The sequence below is a fragment of the Engraulis encrasicolus genome, chromosome 2, assembly GCF_034702125.1.
Source record: "Engraulis encrasicolus isolate BLACKSEA-1 chromosome 2, IST_EnEncr_1.0, whole genome shotgun sequence".
Lineage (NCBI taxonomy): Eukaryota > Metazoa > Chordata > Actinopteri > Clupeiformes > Engraulidae > Engraulis > Engraulis encrasicolus.
In genome coordinates, this window is record NC_085858.1 from 48,213,304 (window position 1) to 48,229,673 (window position 16,370).

Below are 16,370 nucleotides of genomic sequence, written 5' to 3' on the forward strand. Positions count from 1 at the left end.
GATTTTTCTCCATGAACCGTGACGACAATGTGGACGTCGGCATGTTCATTCAGGTAACACAGTCAAGTGCGGAAAAAGTTCAGAGCCCCGTATCATTGTGGGTGGTTCGCAAGTGAGCACTTTAGTGCCGAACGTAACTGGTGCGGGCACCAACACCGGCACCATTCTGGTCGGCCCGAAAACAGACTGAGTGGGCTGGCAAGGCTACAGGGTTCTCGGTCGGGTTCTCTGTAGTGGTGCGGTAAGGAGACACCAGTGTGTACCAACCACAGACATTTCACCAACCAACCGACAGACAGACCAACCAACCAACCGACAGACAGACAGACAGACAGACAGACAGACAGACAGACAGACAGACAGACAGACAGACCAACCTAGTAACCAATAGTGGTGTGAATTGGCACTGCCCTCACGATCCGATTCGATCATGATTCGGGAGGTAGCGATTCCATTGGATTCTCTGCGATTCGATCCAGTTCAGTTCAGTTAGTTCAGTTATGGTTTATTTGAGTAGGGACAAATACACATCATGTAGGCTGTACAACAACCTAACAGATAAGTATCATAGCATTTGTAGCCATAGGCTAATTTCCAATGCCCGTCCCTAGAAGGGCTTTTAAAGTAACATATAAAAAACTGTTTTTATTGTTATTTTAAAATACAACCTATCCATTCATCCAAGCTATCCATTCATCCAAGCTATCCATTCATCCAATCCGATCCGATTCAGTTGTACAATGCATTGCAATGCATTACATTTCAACTGAAAGCAAAGCAAATGTTTCATCAGTTCATGATGAGGCAATACAAGTAGTCAGATACTGACCCCATTTCTCCCCCAGTCCAGTCCTGCAGGCGTGTAAGTGGAGGGAGGCCGCCACAGCTGAGGCCACCTCCACATGCCACAGGCCTGCTGGGAGCTGAGCACCACGCTAATACTTAGCTACTTAGCTACTTCACTTCCCTTCCCTTGGCTTTCACTCATTCATTTCATCATCTTCTTCTTATTATTCTTCTTATTATTATTCAGTTCTTTTTCGCCACATTAATAATTAGCTACTTAGCAGTGGTGTAGTCTACTTTTTGTGGTGGGTATACTGTATATTTGAGCATTTTTGGAAGTGGGTATACTGTATTTGTGCTATTCTAAGTACTATAATGGATCAATCAATTTTTAGTGGGTATACTGAAACTCCAGAAATTTTGAAGTGGGTATACTCGGTATACCTGCTTTCTACGTAGACTACACCACTGCTGCTTAGCTACTTCACTTCCCTTCCCTCGGCTTTCACTCATTCATTTCTTCATCTTCTTCGTCTTCTTCTTCTTCAGTTCTTTTTCGCCGTATTTGTAGCTGCATTTTCCCATGATTTCCACAGGCACTCTCCATGTTTTAATGTATGCCTACATGTCTCTATAAGAGTCTTCATACGGAGTAAGGGGTGGAAATGAACTTTGCAATATGTGTAACTGACAATTAAACACTGATAAAATTGTGAAACTAAAATTCGCTATCAATGAAGAGTAAGTCATCATTGTGTGCTCAAATTCTTCAAATTTCCATCCCTTTTGCATACGAAGATGTACACGCGCACACACACACACACACACACACACACACACACACACACACACACACACACACACACACACACACACACACACACACACACACACACACACACACACACACACAGTAGTGACATAATCACCCCCACCCCAGTACCTCCCCCACCTTCCTGTGAAGCATGCCATGACGCAGGTACTTGTAGGCCCTGGCCCATCCTTCCTCTTTTCTCTGGTAAGAACGAAAAGGGTGATCAGTGTAGGACGCAAACAGACCGTGAAGTAATGATATTAAAGATATACTGCAAAAGAGCCCAGCCCCACTTTCTGGGAAGTGTTATCATGTGTATCAAGAGTGTTCTACTGAAGCAGTTCAAACAGGAAGTGTTGTGTTGTGTTGTGTTGTGTTGTGTTGTGTTGTGTTGTGTTGTGTTGTGTTGTGTTGTGTTGTGTTGTGTTGTGTTGTGTTGTGTTGTGTTGTGTTGTGTTGTGTTGTGTTGTGTTGTGTTGTGTTGTGTTGTGTGTTGTGTGTTGTGCTGTTTTTTCTGTTGTGTTGTGCTGTTTTTTCTGTTGTGTTGTGTTGTGTTGTGTTGTGTTGTGTTGTGTTGTGTTGTGTTGTGTTGTGTTGTGTTGTGTTGTGTTGTGTTGTGTTGTGTTGTGTGTTGTGTGTTGTGCTGTTTTTTCTGTTGTGTTGTGTTGTTGTGTTGTGTTGTGTTGTGTGTTATGTTGTGTTGTGTTGTGTTGTGTGCTGTGCTGTGCTGTGCTGTGCTGTGCTGTGCTGTGCTGTGCTGTGCTGTGCTGTGCTGTGCTGTGCTGTGCTGTGCTGTGCTGTGCTGTGCTGTGCTGTGCTGTGACTGAGACAGGCTTTTATGAATTCAAAATGTTGCTAAAAGTTATTTAAAAAGGCAGGTTTCTGTAAAGAGCCAGGCTATTCATTGAGGAAACATGGTATACATGCGTAGGTCAGCCATGGGTCATTGAGTTCAAGAGTGTGATCTCAGAAGACTTGACTTGACTGTCCTACGTGCAAAACTATTCCACCCAGAGCGCTCACTGAGGACACGGCAGAGGTCAGTGGTGAAATGTACGCAACTCAGGAAATTAAGAAAGTGTGATTTCAGAAACGGCCCATCCCTTTTCTTTCAACAGAATCGCCAAAGATGACAGGCCATTTACGTGAAATGAAATGAATGTGTGTATATTTCTGTGTGTGTGTGTGTGTGTGTGTGTGTGTGTGTGTGTGTGTGTGTGTGTGTGTGTGTGTGTGTGTGTGTGTGTGTGTGTGTGTGTGTGTGTGTGTGGACAGTGTGTGTGGACAGTGTGCGTGGACAGTGTGCGTGGACAGTGTGCGTGGACAGTGTGTGTGCAACGTGCGTGCGTGCGTGCGTGCGTGCGTGCGTGCGCGCGGTTGAACTATTTCAACCCTTCGGAAATTCAGATACGGAATTCACTTAGTGTCACCATCCCTAGTTTGTCATGGCCCAACAAACCAGAGCATTTAAGGCGCAACAGTGTGACAGATTGACCCATGTTTTACCCTTTTCCACAAAACATGACCTGACTAATGACCTTTGCCATGTGCTTCAGACACAGCAGGCCTTCTCCAGTCCCCAGATGCCTCATACAGGGATATGGGGAGACTCACTCACACACACACGCACATGTTCATGCACAGGTATGCACAAATGCACTTACGTAACACACACACACACACACACACACACACACACACACACACACACACACACACACACACACACACACACACACACACACACACACACACACACACACACACACACACACACACCATCATCATCTCACTACATATAGCGTGTATAGGGAAAGATAAGACTTCTGCCACACAACCAACACACACGCATGCATGGACACAGGCACAAACGTGCACGCGCCCACACACACACACACACACACACACACACACACACACACACACACACACACACACACACACACACACACACACACACACACACACACACACACACACACACACACACACACACACACACACACACACACGGCAAGAAGTGACATTGGCACAAAAAAAGTCCAACTCAAGAAATTGTCAGTTTCGCCAGTTTTCTGTGTGTGTGTGTGTGTGTGTGTGTGTGTGTGTGTGTGTGTGTGTGTGTGTGTGTGTGTGTGTGTGTGTGTGTGTGTGTGTGTGTGTGTGTGTGTGTCCAATAGTGAAACAATGCTCTCTCAGACAACTCTGTATGTGATTTTGTGTGTGCGCGTACGTGCGTACATGCGTACACGTGTGCGTGTGCTCGCGCGTCTGTCCGTCTTTTCCCCACATTGAAACCCGGCTGGCTCAGATCACTGCAACATTCTCCGCCGGTCTGCAGTATTCGCCACGCGGCCGCCACCTGGCCCAAACAGAACCCCTGGCTCCACCCCACTCACCCTTTCTGTTTGTTTACAATGGAAAAAAGAAATGCACTCAGACAGTGCAGACCTCTGCCGAGGAAGCTGTTTGATAGAACATTTGTTACACTATATTTTTATCTTTAAGTTCAAGTCTTTCTCATTCTTTTTGTGGAGTTAGAAACTGGAATGTCACAATTTGCCCTGTCCCGCAATTCAATTTGCAATGGTGAAGAATCTTTTTTTTTTTAATCCTGGTTCCGGATCACTTGTTCCTTTCATCATTTCCAACAACTCCACAAAGTTTCATCCAAATCCGTGCATAACTTTTTGAGTTATCCTGCTGACAAGCAGACAGACAGACAGGCAGACAGACAGACAGACAGACAGACAGACAGACAGACAGACAGACAGACCAACACAACATAACCTCCCTGGCAGTGATAAAAAGCACCCGCATCACCCTAACTGATCCTGGAACAGCCCATGTCCCTAGGTCTGTCCTTGGCCTCCAGATAAGGTCAGGCCTGGGTTCAGCTGAGGACCTCTCTGCATGTCTGTGTTAGGCCTAAACAGAGCACCTTAGCCAACACCAATCATTTGCTAAATAAACATGTCACCCTCCTTGGCAGACTCTTTTGTTTTTATTGACTTGACGGTCGAGTGTTGTGACAGCACGGGTTGTCTGCCTGAAAAGCAGACAAAACATGTAACCTACCTACAGTAGGCTTACATATACAATGTCTAGAATTCATTTTATCACTTGGAACTTGTGACAATGCCATACAGTGCTCAACGATGCGCATCCATGTAAATAGAGCTCGTCATACTTCACGCGTGTAAAAGTCTGTCAGTCGGATAGCCATTTCTGTCTATTTTCACCTTGTCGAAAATGTCCCACACAACTCTCCTCAGCTTGTATTTTGTTGACTACCTGCATCAGCAAGAAAGGGGTAAAAATAATAAACAGATATCTATTTATGACTTACACCGATGTGCCAAAAAATTGTTTCTCAACGAGTGATTGAGTAAGTGAGTGGCATCAGTAATGGCATGTCTTCTTCGGTCCTTCGTCTTCCACCCCCGCGGCGGCATGATCAGCTCTCCATATCACACCCCAAACAGTTTGTTTTCCTCTGCTCTCCTCTCCTCTCCTCTCCTCTCCTTTCGCCACCTGCTACTCCATACTAAGTATACTCAGGGCTGTGCCAAAAATAAAACACAAGCAGCAGTTCCAGTTCCAATTGCAAATTGTAATTCCAACTCCGGAGCGTTCTTCTCCTTCAGATCCCTGTACTCTGCCTCTGGCTAGCCTTCTGGCTCAGCCGCTGGCCCGGACAGGAGAGAACGCAGGGAACGCGCAGCAAGCAATAGCATGCCGGAAACACACACACACACACACGCCTGCACACACATACACACGCGCACAGTTACACACACACACACACACACACACACACACACACACACACACACACACACACACACACACACACACACACACACACACACACACACACACACACACGCGCACACACACACACACACACACACACACACGCACACACGCGCGCGCACACACGCGCGCGCACACACGCGCACACACACACACGCACACACGCGCACACACGCGCACACACGCACACACACTTTTGTGCTTTCAGACGGGCTAGATCCCAGCCCTGTAGAAATAATGTATTGGCCACAACAAACCTGTTGCCAATAGAGCTGCCCATGAAGATAAAGAAAGTGTGAAACAGTCTGAAACAGTGAATTTAACACAGAGACCAGTCTCATTGGCCCAACCAGGACCATGTGATCCACAGCTAGGCCTCATGGCTCAGGCCTTGAACGTACATAAAAAGTCAGAAGCCGCAAAAAGTAGGACACTTACTGGCTGGATACACATTAAAGGTCAAATCCGTCAATCAAACAAACAGACCATTCCAACCAGCACAACCAGGCCCTTCCACAGATCATATAGGCCTAATGACTCAGGCATCGAAGGTCAATAGAAGCAAAGAAAGAGTGGGGTACTTATTGGCCCAAGACACTGTCAATCAAACAAACAGAGCATTCCCATTGGCCCGTAAAGGTAAATAAAAAGCGTAGGTGAGTACTTACTGGCTGGAGACGGGGTGCTGTAGCCGCTGACGGGCAGGCCGGGCAGGGCGGGTGGCGAGAGCCCCCCCAGCATGTGGGGGAAGAAGTAGGAGTAGTGGGGGATGGGGAAGCCGCCTAGGTGGGCGGGCACCCCAGGTGGGCAGGGAGGGTTACCGTTCCCCGACATGCTAAGACTGAGCTCCCCACGCCGCCCCCCTCCTCCTCCTGCTCCTCCTGCTCCTCCTCCTACGCTCCCACTCCCGAATCCGATCCCTCCCCCGCCGCCAAAACTTCTCCCGTACTTGTCCGTGGTGGCGGCCGACGTTTACATCACGAGGGCGCCGCAAAGAATCCCCAAAAAAACGATAACGGGAACGGTATAAATCCACAATCCGAGAAAGGCTCGCGTCAGTGTCCTTGTACGTGTGCTACGTACTCACGTGTGTGGCTGTGTGTTTATGTGTAAATGAGTGTGTGAATGTGTATGTTTGTCAGGAGGTGTCAATGTGAATATATCGGCCTTCGCATAGACATGAGCCAGGCCGTGGACTTGCGATATGAGTAAAAAAATATATACTGTATGCGACACACTGGCCTTTTGTCCAAAAAAAGCTGAAAAAAAGACTCTCACTCAACTTTGTAGTTTCTCTCTGAACAAAAATTCTGCTTGGCAACGTGACAGCGTGTCCTCTCCTGGACGTCCAGCACACTCTCTTTCTCTCTCTCTTTCTCTCTCTGTCTTTATCTCTCTCTCTCTCTCTGTCTTTCAGCTTTTGTTGGTGAGTCTGTCTTCCATCCTTCCGTCCGTCCGTCCGTCCCCTCTGTCCTTTGTGGGTCCAGATGCCAGATGAGTGCTGTGAGCTCAGCACTTAGCAGGATGCTGCGTGCTGTGACGCCACGCCACACACTTCACTTCTCCATCCACCAGGGACGGTCACAGAGCGCGGGGCGGAGGGCGGAGGGCGGAGGGGACAAGGGGGACGGGCCTCGCTGTGCTGTGCTGGCTGGGCTGCCTGGCCTTGGTTTGCCTCTGCCTTTGCCTTGGCAGGAAGTGACAGGCTGTGACGGGGCGACCACTGAGCGATGCGATGCGATGCGAGCGAGCGATGGGCGGGGCCACTCTCTCTCTTGGCGGTCACATGATGCAACCCGACGTGACCTCGTCACTCTGAGTCAGGGTGACAGTTGCTCCCTAAGAGACATGGAGAGAGAGAGAGAGAGAGAGAAAGAGAGAGAGAGAGAGAGAGAGAGAGAGAGAGAGAACATTAGCATTACTCTGTGTGTGTGTTGGGGGGGGTAAGGGGAGTAAAGGGAGATATGATATAAAAAGAGAGAAATGGAGAGGCAATGACAGATGGGGGGTAGTAAGGAGAGAGAGAGAGAGAGAGAGAGAGAGAGAGAGAGAGAGAGAGAGAGAGAGAGAGAGAGAGAGAGAGAGAGAGAGAGAGAGAGAGAGAGAGACTGTGAGAAAGCTGAAAAGAGCTCCAGTGATACTAATTTTAACTTCTGTATCGTGTTTCCGAGTACAACATGTTTGAATTCGGGTACATGAAAGCTGAGGTGTGTGTGTGTGGGGGTGGGGGGGGGGGGGAATAAGGGAGCGGGTGGGCTTACCATGAGATAAAGGGAATGAGAGCAAGAGATAGAGAGAGAGAGCAAGAGAGAGAGAGAGAGAGAGAGAGAGAGAGAGAGAGAGAGAGAGAGAGAGAGAGAGAGAGAGAGAAAGAGAGCAGGAGAGGGAGAGAGCAGGAGAGAGAGAAATAGAGCAGGAGAGAGAGAGTAAGAGAGAGACAGATAGAGCAGGATAGAGAGCGAGAGAGAGAGAGAGAGAGAGAGAGAGAGAGAGAGAGAGAGAGAGAGAGAGAGAGAGAGAGAGAGAGAGAGAGAGAGAAAGAGAGCAGGAATGAAATGAGAGAGTGAAGATGAAGGACGGCGAAAGACAGAGCAGAGGAGGAGAGGAGGAAGCGCAGCGCAGCATCTCCTGCTTTCCTTCTGCTGAGGAGTGTTTGACAGCGTGGGAAAAGGCAGCAGAGGTCTTCCCCTGTGAGCTCATTAACTGGGGCGCTCACATCTCTCCCAGCAGCAGACAGCAGAGCCAGCACACCCACCCACCATTGGTCGAACCACACTCCCTGCCTCATTCCGATTGGCTGGCAAAATCAGGAGCCTCGTCGCTATTGGCCAGGGCTGTGTAACGGCACGTCAGCAACGATTGGTTCATGGCATAAAATCATGTTGTGTGTGTCTGTGGGTAGCCCCCTACGCCCGTACCCCTCCTTGCTCTGGCAGAGGCTTGGGGGTGGGCATGCAGGCGGGTACCTCACGCTGTGCAGGGGTGTGCCCTTGTCACTTTGGTCATTCAGACGCTTACTAAAGATGAAACCCCACTAAATGACACACATGACATGGCACAGAGTAGCTGCAGGGAGGGGCAGGGAACTCTCACACACACACACACACACACACACACACACACACACACACACACACACACACACACACACACACACACACACACACACACACACACACACACACACACAGACACAGACACACACACACACACATACAGGGCTGAAATGGTTTCATCATTTCTGTACTGGGTGAATAAACTGAAAATAGAACAGGGGACGCCGGTGATGTCGGCGAAGTCACAAAACGTTTTTCGGCACAGGCTGAACTAGGGGCTTTTTTGTTTTTGTTTTTTGCCTTATTCGTCCAGTGAAGATTCATGAAATTACTCAGCCTCTGTGTGTGCTCGTTTCCTTACCCTCCTTGTAATTATACTGTCCTATTGTGGAGTAATGTTCTGTTCTGGGTGGTGGTGCAACATGGATAGACAGAGTGGACATAAGTGGAGGCAACCACTTCCACTTTCCTGACGTGACACATACTCACACAGATCAGCATGACCTCAGACACTCCACCTCTATCTCTCTTTCTCTCTCTTTCTTTCTCTCTCTCTTTCTTTCTCTCTCTCTCTCCTCAACATACACTACATGTTAGGTAAAGTACACTTTTAATCGGTGACGATGGTTCACAATGAAAGGGTGTTAAACCTCTCTCTACCTCTATTTCTGTATCTCTTACTCTCAATCTCTCTTCTCTCTTCTCTCCGTCTTTCATTGCTCCTCTCTTCCTCTACTCTCTCTCTCTCTCTCTCTCTCTCTCGCTCTCTCTCTCTCTCTCTCTCTCTCTCTCCATCCCTCCCTATCTGACTGCTTTCTCCATGCGTGCCATATATCACCCGAGTGAGTTAGTGGTGGGCGCGGGGTTGTGTTGCATTTAACCCACTTATATCCCAAAGAGCCTCACACCCCTCACCACAGGCCCCTGGGGAATAAGCCAGCCAGTATGTATGGATGTCATGCACACACACACACACACACACACACACACACACACACACACACACACACACACACACACACACACACACACACACACACACACACACACACACACACACACACACACACACACACACACACACACACACACACACACACACACACACAGCGGAATGTCTGCACTCACACACATATACAGGTGCACACACGCACACGCACACACACACACACACACAGATCACTTATTCTTGAGAAAGTGGCTAAAACAGGTTGTAATCTTGAAAGAAAAAAACGTGAAAAGTGAATTACAAAATAATATGGTATATCCTCGTAGACAAAGGTCTTGCCTTTTCAGAAATGCACAAGGCCAATCTCCCCATTTGAATTTTTTTCAGAAATCAGGTTTTTCTCCGATCATGCCTTGTTTTTTGTCAACACCGTCAGACACAATTAAAAGCAATAAAAAGTGTATTGATTTGGTTGCATATGTATCTGGAGTTTTTAAGTGATTGTGTGTGTTTTTTGGTTCACACATACGCCTTTAAATGTTGAAAATTCACTTTCATTCTATTTTAATACTGCTTCATGTGTTCTAATTTAAAAAATATGTGCTGTCAGACAATGCTTACTTAATGCCTAAATAGATCAAACATTTTTTTGTAATTTCACAAATATTCGTGTAGGCTTAAATTTGCTATTACTTTGATAATTCAACAACTCCAAAGGAAAATTTTGTAAGGACATTCATTTAAAATGTCCAAAACTCCTTCTTACGGTGGTGACTTAAGAACTGACGGTGGTGACAGTAATCTGAAGGTGGTGAAAGTGACCTAATTATTACCTACATTTAGCAAAATAAATAGCCCTCTCAAGTCAATGACATCTAGCATAAACACTTTATTTTAGTGTGTGCACAGTATGTTTGTGCATGTGTTTTTTCTTCATTTGCTAGATACTCTAGGAAGTAGGCCTAGATTATTGAAAATGTGGCATAAACAGGTTTTAAGTTGTTCAAATCCAAAATATAGAGGTGTATTATCATAGATGAGGGTCTTGGCTGTGCAGTGAATTTATTGGCCAAGCTCCCCATGTTTTACATTTTTCATAAAATGGTCTCTTTCTTGGTTTTGCCACCAGCGTCAGACAGAATTAGAAATAAAAAAAATATGTTTACTGTATTTAAGTGAATTACTTTTACAATTCAACATAATTGTAGATACTTATTGGAAGCATATTCTTAAAACTTGTCAAAAACATGTAAAACACATGCTTTTTTGTGAACTACATCAGATGTCACTACCGTCAGGTTTTGTGACAAAAAACCCTCCAAATGCACCTCAGTGGAGGCTGGAGTATAAGTTTGGGTCACAATTATTACTAACATGTCTGGTAATGTTTCATTAACCAGCAGAATTTAGTAAAATATGGAACAAGATGATGAGGGGAACAAAATCTGACGGTGGTGACATCTGACGGTGTGAGACAAAAAAACACTCTTTTACATATTATGCATTTTTTGCTCAGCCACTTCGTTTTCGTTCTGTTTCTTAGGGGCCTCATGCCGCTTCTGAAAAAGTATATATAATTAACATTAATGTAAAATAATACTATTAAAACCCCCGACGGTGTTGACAGTTTATGTTTGGGACAGTACCCGTGTCCGAACAAATTAACAAATTGAGGAGAAATTAGTAAACTTACAGGAGCTTCAGTGATGGTGAAGTATTCAGTAGAGCTAAAGGTTTGAAAAGGGGTCCTAAGTAATGACAATGACCTTGTGCATACCTGATTTTATTGTCTTTTAAAAAAAATCTGACGGTGGTGACTAATATGCTGGACAAACTTTGAGCAATCAGAAAATAGTAGTAAATATTCCTTTACACGCACTATGCGCATATCTGCAGAACCACTTCAATATGGACTTTCACATTGTGGTGATATTATTTAATAATATCAGTGATTTTTACATTTGAAGTCAATTGAAATGATGATGTCTGTCCTTGGGACAGCTGTTTTTACAGGGGGTGGTCAGGTTTATAGCCATGAAAAGTAATAAAATTACACGTAAATATTTCAAACGACTGTACATTTGTGTAACAGACCCCTGGGTCTTTACCTGGATTCATTTTGTTCATGAAAATGTAGTTTATTTTCAACAGAATTGGCAGTTTATTGCTGAGACATGTTTTAGCCGCTTTCTCAGGAATCAGTGAGATGAATAAGCAGAGCCAAATGTATGGATATGGCCCTAAGGAAGGGAGGTATTCAAAGCCATGAAGCATAGAGGACAGGAGAAGATAGCAAGGAGTTTATGTGTGTGCAGGGTGGGGAGCATGTGTGTAAGTATACTGCATGTCTGTGTGTATGTGTGCATGTGAATGCATGTGTGTGTAGGAATATGCGTATACGCGCATGTGAATGTGTGTGCGCGTACTGTATGTGTGCACATGTGAACGTATCTGTGCATGTGTGCGTCTGCGTGTGTGTGTGTGTGCACGCAGGCATGTGTGTGTGATGTAGAGGGAGTGATGAGTAGGAACGGAAGAGAGAAGGAGAGGGAAGGCAGAGGAGGGGAGGGGAGGTGAGGGGAGGGGAGAAGAAGAAGATCAAAGCTAGGAGCTGAGCTGAGGAGAGGAGAGGAGAGGAGAGGAGAGGAGAGGAGAGGAGAGGAGAGGAGAGGAGAGGATAGGATAGGATAGGATAGGATAGGATAGGAGAGGAGAGGAGAGGAGAGAGGAGGAGAGGAGAGAGGAGGAGAGGAGAGGAGAGAGGAGGAGAGGAGAGGAGAGGAGAGGAGAGGAGAGGAGAGGAGAGGAGAGAGGAGGACAGAGGAGGACAGAGGAGGAGAGAGGAGAGGAGAGGCAGCAGATACCTCATTGTGCCGTGTGTATGCTGTGCTGTGCTGTGCGTTGTATGCTGTACTGTGCTGTGCCGTGTGTGTGTGTGTGTGTGTGTGTGTGTGTGTGTGTGTGTGTGTGTGTGTGTGTGTGTGTGTGTGTGTGTGTGTGTGTGTGTGTGTGTGTGTGTGTGTGTGTGTGTGTGTGTGTGTGTGTGTGTGTGTGTGTGTGTGTGTGTGTGTGTGTGTGTGTGTGTGTGTTGCTCTGCTCTCCATCTCCCTCATGCATTATTAAACATCACCACTAAGTAGGTTAAACCCCATAGGTCCCCTTTATGTTGCGATGGGGCTTGCTAATTTAATCATGGGCATGTGTTTGTGTGTAAGGGGAGAGAGAGAGAGAGAGAGAGAGAGAGAGAGAGAGAGAGAGAGAGAGAGAGAGAGAGAGAGAGAGACAGAGAGAGACAGAGAGAGAGAGAAAAGTAAGTGTGCGTGTGTGTGTGTGTGTGTATGTGTGTATGTCCGTGTGTGCGTGTCTTTATGGCACAGAAGACACAGAAATGTCTGTGACTGAGTATGAGAGCACATTTTTGTTTACCTGCGTGTGCATCTGAGTGTGTTTCGTGCGTTTGTGTATGTGTGTGTCTGTGTGAACGTGTGTGCACGTGTGTGCATTCGTGCAAGCCTGCGTGCGTGTTTGAGTTGTGTGCGTGAGAATATGTGTGTGTGTGTGTGTGTGTGCGTGCGTCCATGTGCGTGCATCCGTGTGTGTGTGTGCGCGCGCCCGCGTGTGTGTATGTGTGCCTGTGTGCATGTGCACGCCTGTGCTTGTGTGTGAGTGTGTGTGTGTGCACCAGGTGCCGTGTAAGTAGATTTCCAAGAAGATGCACACTGTGTGCCTTCACCAACCGAGCAGAGCAGAGCAGAGCAGAGCAGAGCAGAGCAGAGAGATCCCAGCAGCAGCTAGCCCAGTCTCCTCTCACATCAAACACACAGAGCCAGGGAGCCAGCACCCACCCGCTGCACACTTGCAACAGAACACCACACAGTAACATCCACACAGCAACGTCCACACACACAGCAACATCCATACGGCAACATCCACACACACGGCAACGTCCACACACACAGCAACATCCACACACACAGCAACATCCACACACGGCAATGTCCACACACACGGCAACATCCACACGGCAACATCCACACACACGGCAACGTCCACACACGGCAACATCCACACACACGGCAACGTCCACACGGCAACGTCCACACGGCAACATCCACACAGTAATATGGAGTTTCCCAGTTGGGCTTTCACTTTCACTTTCAACATCCACACACACAGCAACATCCACACAGAGCAACATCCACACACACAGCAACATCCACACACACAGCAACATCCACACACACAGCAACATCCACACACACAGCAACATCCACACACACAGCAACATCCACACACACAGCAACATCTACACATTACACAAGCAAGGTCACAGTGGTGGTCCTCTCTACACTGAGAGGGCTGGTACAAGTGCTGTATCTCTCTCCAAGTGACACACAAACAAAAACACACCCACCCACCCACGCAAGCACGCACACACAATACCTGCAGTGAGAACACAGACAGACAGACAGACAGACAGACAGACAGACAGACAGACAGACAGACAGACAGACAGACAGACAGACACACACACACACACACACACACACACACAAAAACCTGCTGAAGTGCAGTGAAACATATATATGCAAACCCAGACATGCCATGCCCCCCCCCCCCCTACACACACACACACACACACACACACACACACACACACACACAGATGAACATCGCCTGTCTACAGAGCAGAGGCCCCGCACTTGAGCTCACGCCACCATCATGGCTTGGCTGAGAGTACTGAGGTAGAAACACATTCACCACACACACACACACACACACACACACACACACACACACACACACACACACACACACACACACACACACACACACACACACACACACACACACACACACACACACACACACACACACACACACACACACACACACACACAGTCCCATGCAAAGGGGAGCGGGTGGGCTGAATGTGTGCAATCTCACATGCAACCAAGACACACACACACACACACACACACACACACACACACACACACACACACACACACACACACACACACACACACACACACAGTGTGTACACGCTAAGTGAGACAAATATGAAGATGGGGGTTGCAAGCAACACAGTGGTATAGAGAGCGCGCGCGCGAGAGAGAGAGAGAGAGACAGAGAGAGGGGGGAGGAGAAAGGTTTTAACTATTATGTGGCACGCTAGACAGCTATGCACTGAATCCCTGTCCCACTTATCCAATAACCCTGTACTGTACTGTGCAGATACATGCCCTTCAATAACCCTGTACTGTGCACATAGGCCCCCTTCCATGGCTACACTACTTGACCTACTAAAGGCAGGATGGGAGACATTGGTGCGCATTGGAGACCTGGGTGGACATTAGTTGTGCACCCCCCCCCCCACCACCCCAACCTTCTCATGCTCTCTCTAAAGCCAGACTCAAACTCTACACGATTCTGTGTCTGATTTTGACGTCGGGTTGTGCCTCAGACATAATGACAATCGTAACCCTTAACCGAATCGCAATCTTATCTACCAACAAGCATACCTTGACCGACAATCGCTTGTGATGGTCTTGCGGGCTAACATTACACTGCTTGTTGTAAGAGTGGTTTTCAGCTGAGCGTCGGGCGGATAGACAGTTGTGTAGTTTGAGCCCATCTTAAGGGAGGGACACACTGATGCATGGAGCAGGGGAAATACTACTAGTCTGTCTGTCTGTTTACCTGTCCTTCTTTAAGCAGGGGAGTAGAGTAGAGTAGAGTAGAGTAGAGTAGAGTAGAGTAGAGTAGAGTAGAGTAGAGTAGAGTAGAGTAGAGTAGAGTAGAGTAGAGTAGAGTAGAGAATCATTTATTGATCCCAGGGGGAAATTAAGGGGAGACGCTGGAGCGCCTTTGTAGAACTGTGGACATCTGTGAAAGAAAGCCCACCCATTGTCATTGTGACACAGCACTCCACAGCACACAAGTGAACACTGCACACTGCACACAACGAAATTGCATTTATGCCTCATCCGTGCAAGGGGGCAGCCCTCAATGGCGCCCCTGGGGAGCAGTGTACCTCAATCATGGAGGAGGATGGGGGAGAGCACTGGTTGATTACTCCCCCCACCAACCTGGCGGGTCGGGAGTCGAACCGGCAACCTTTGGGCTACAAGTCTGACAGCCTAACCGCTTACCCATGACTGCCCTCTATCTATCTGACCTCATCTCTATCTCTCTTTCCGTCAGGCCTGAAAACAGCCTCTCTGTGCCCGATGTGTCTCTTCCGGAGCTCAGGTTCCACTGGGCTGTGGCTTCATACACGCACGCACACACGCACGCACGCACGCACGCACGCACGCACGCACTCACTCACACACAGCCATTCGGGTATGCATGCAACCCAAGTAAGAATGCACACGCACGTACAGTGAGTCCAATATGTATTTGATCCCTTGCTGATTTTGCCCGTTTGCCCCATAATAAAGACATGATCAGTCTATAAATTTATGATAATATGTATTCAAACATGGAGAGACAGAATATCAAAAAGAAATTCCAGAAAATAACTTAAAATAATATATTTTAATTTATTTGTATTTAATTTAGGCTAATAAGTATTTGACCCCTCTAGCTAAAGAAGATAAAGTGCTTTGTGGCAAAGCCCTAGTTGTCTAGCACTGAGGTCAGATGCTTCTTTTAGTTGATGACAATGTTTGTGCATATAGTAGAACATATTTTTGCCCATTTGTCTTTGCAGATTATCTCCAAAACATTAATAGTTTGTAGCTGTAGCTTGGCAAATGGGAGGTTCAGTTCTCTCCATAGAATTACTATAGGGTTAATATTTGGAGACTGTCTAGGCCACTTCACGACTTTAATATGCTTCTTATTGAGCCACTCCTTCGTTGCTTTGACTGTATGTTGTGTATTATTGTCATGTTGGGAGATCCAAAAATGGCCCACCCTTCAGTGTAGTGGTGGAGGGAAG

General features: G+C 47.1%; 1 protein-coding gene across 1 annotated transcript in view; it reads right to left on the reverse strand.

Moving 5' to 3' along the window:
- The window catches only part of rarab (retinoic acid receptor, alpha b), a 311,388-nt gene that overhangs the window by 173,269 nt on the left and 121,749 nt on the right, over nt 1–16,370 (reverse strand). The window contains exon 3 of the mRNA XM_063190000.1: nt 6,085–7,255. Coding sequence (XP_063046070.1) covers nt 6,085–6,250 — 166 coding nt within the window. The 5' untranslated portion in view covers nt 6,251–7,255. The remainder of the gene's footprint in view (nt 1–6,084; nt 7,256–16,370) is intronic.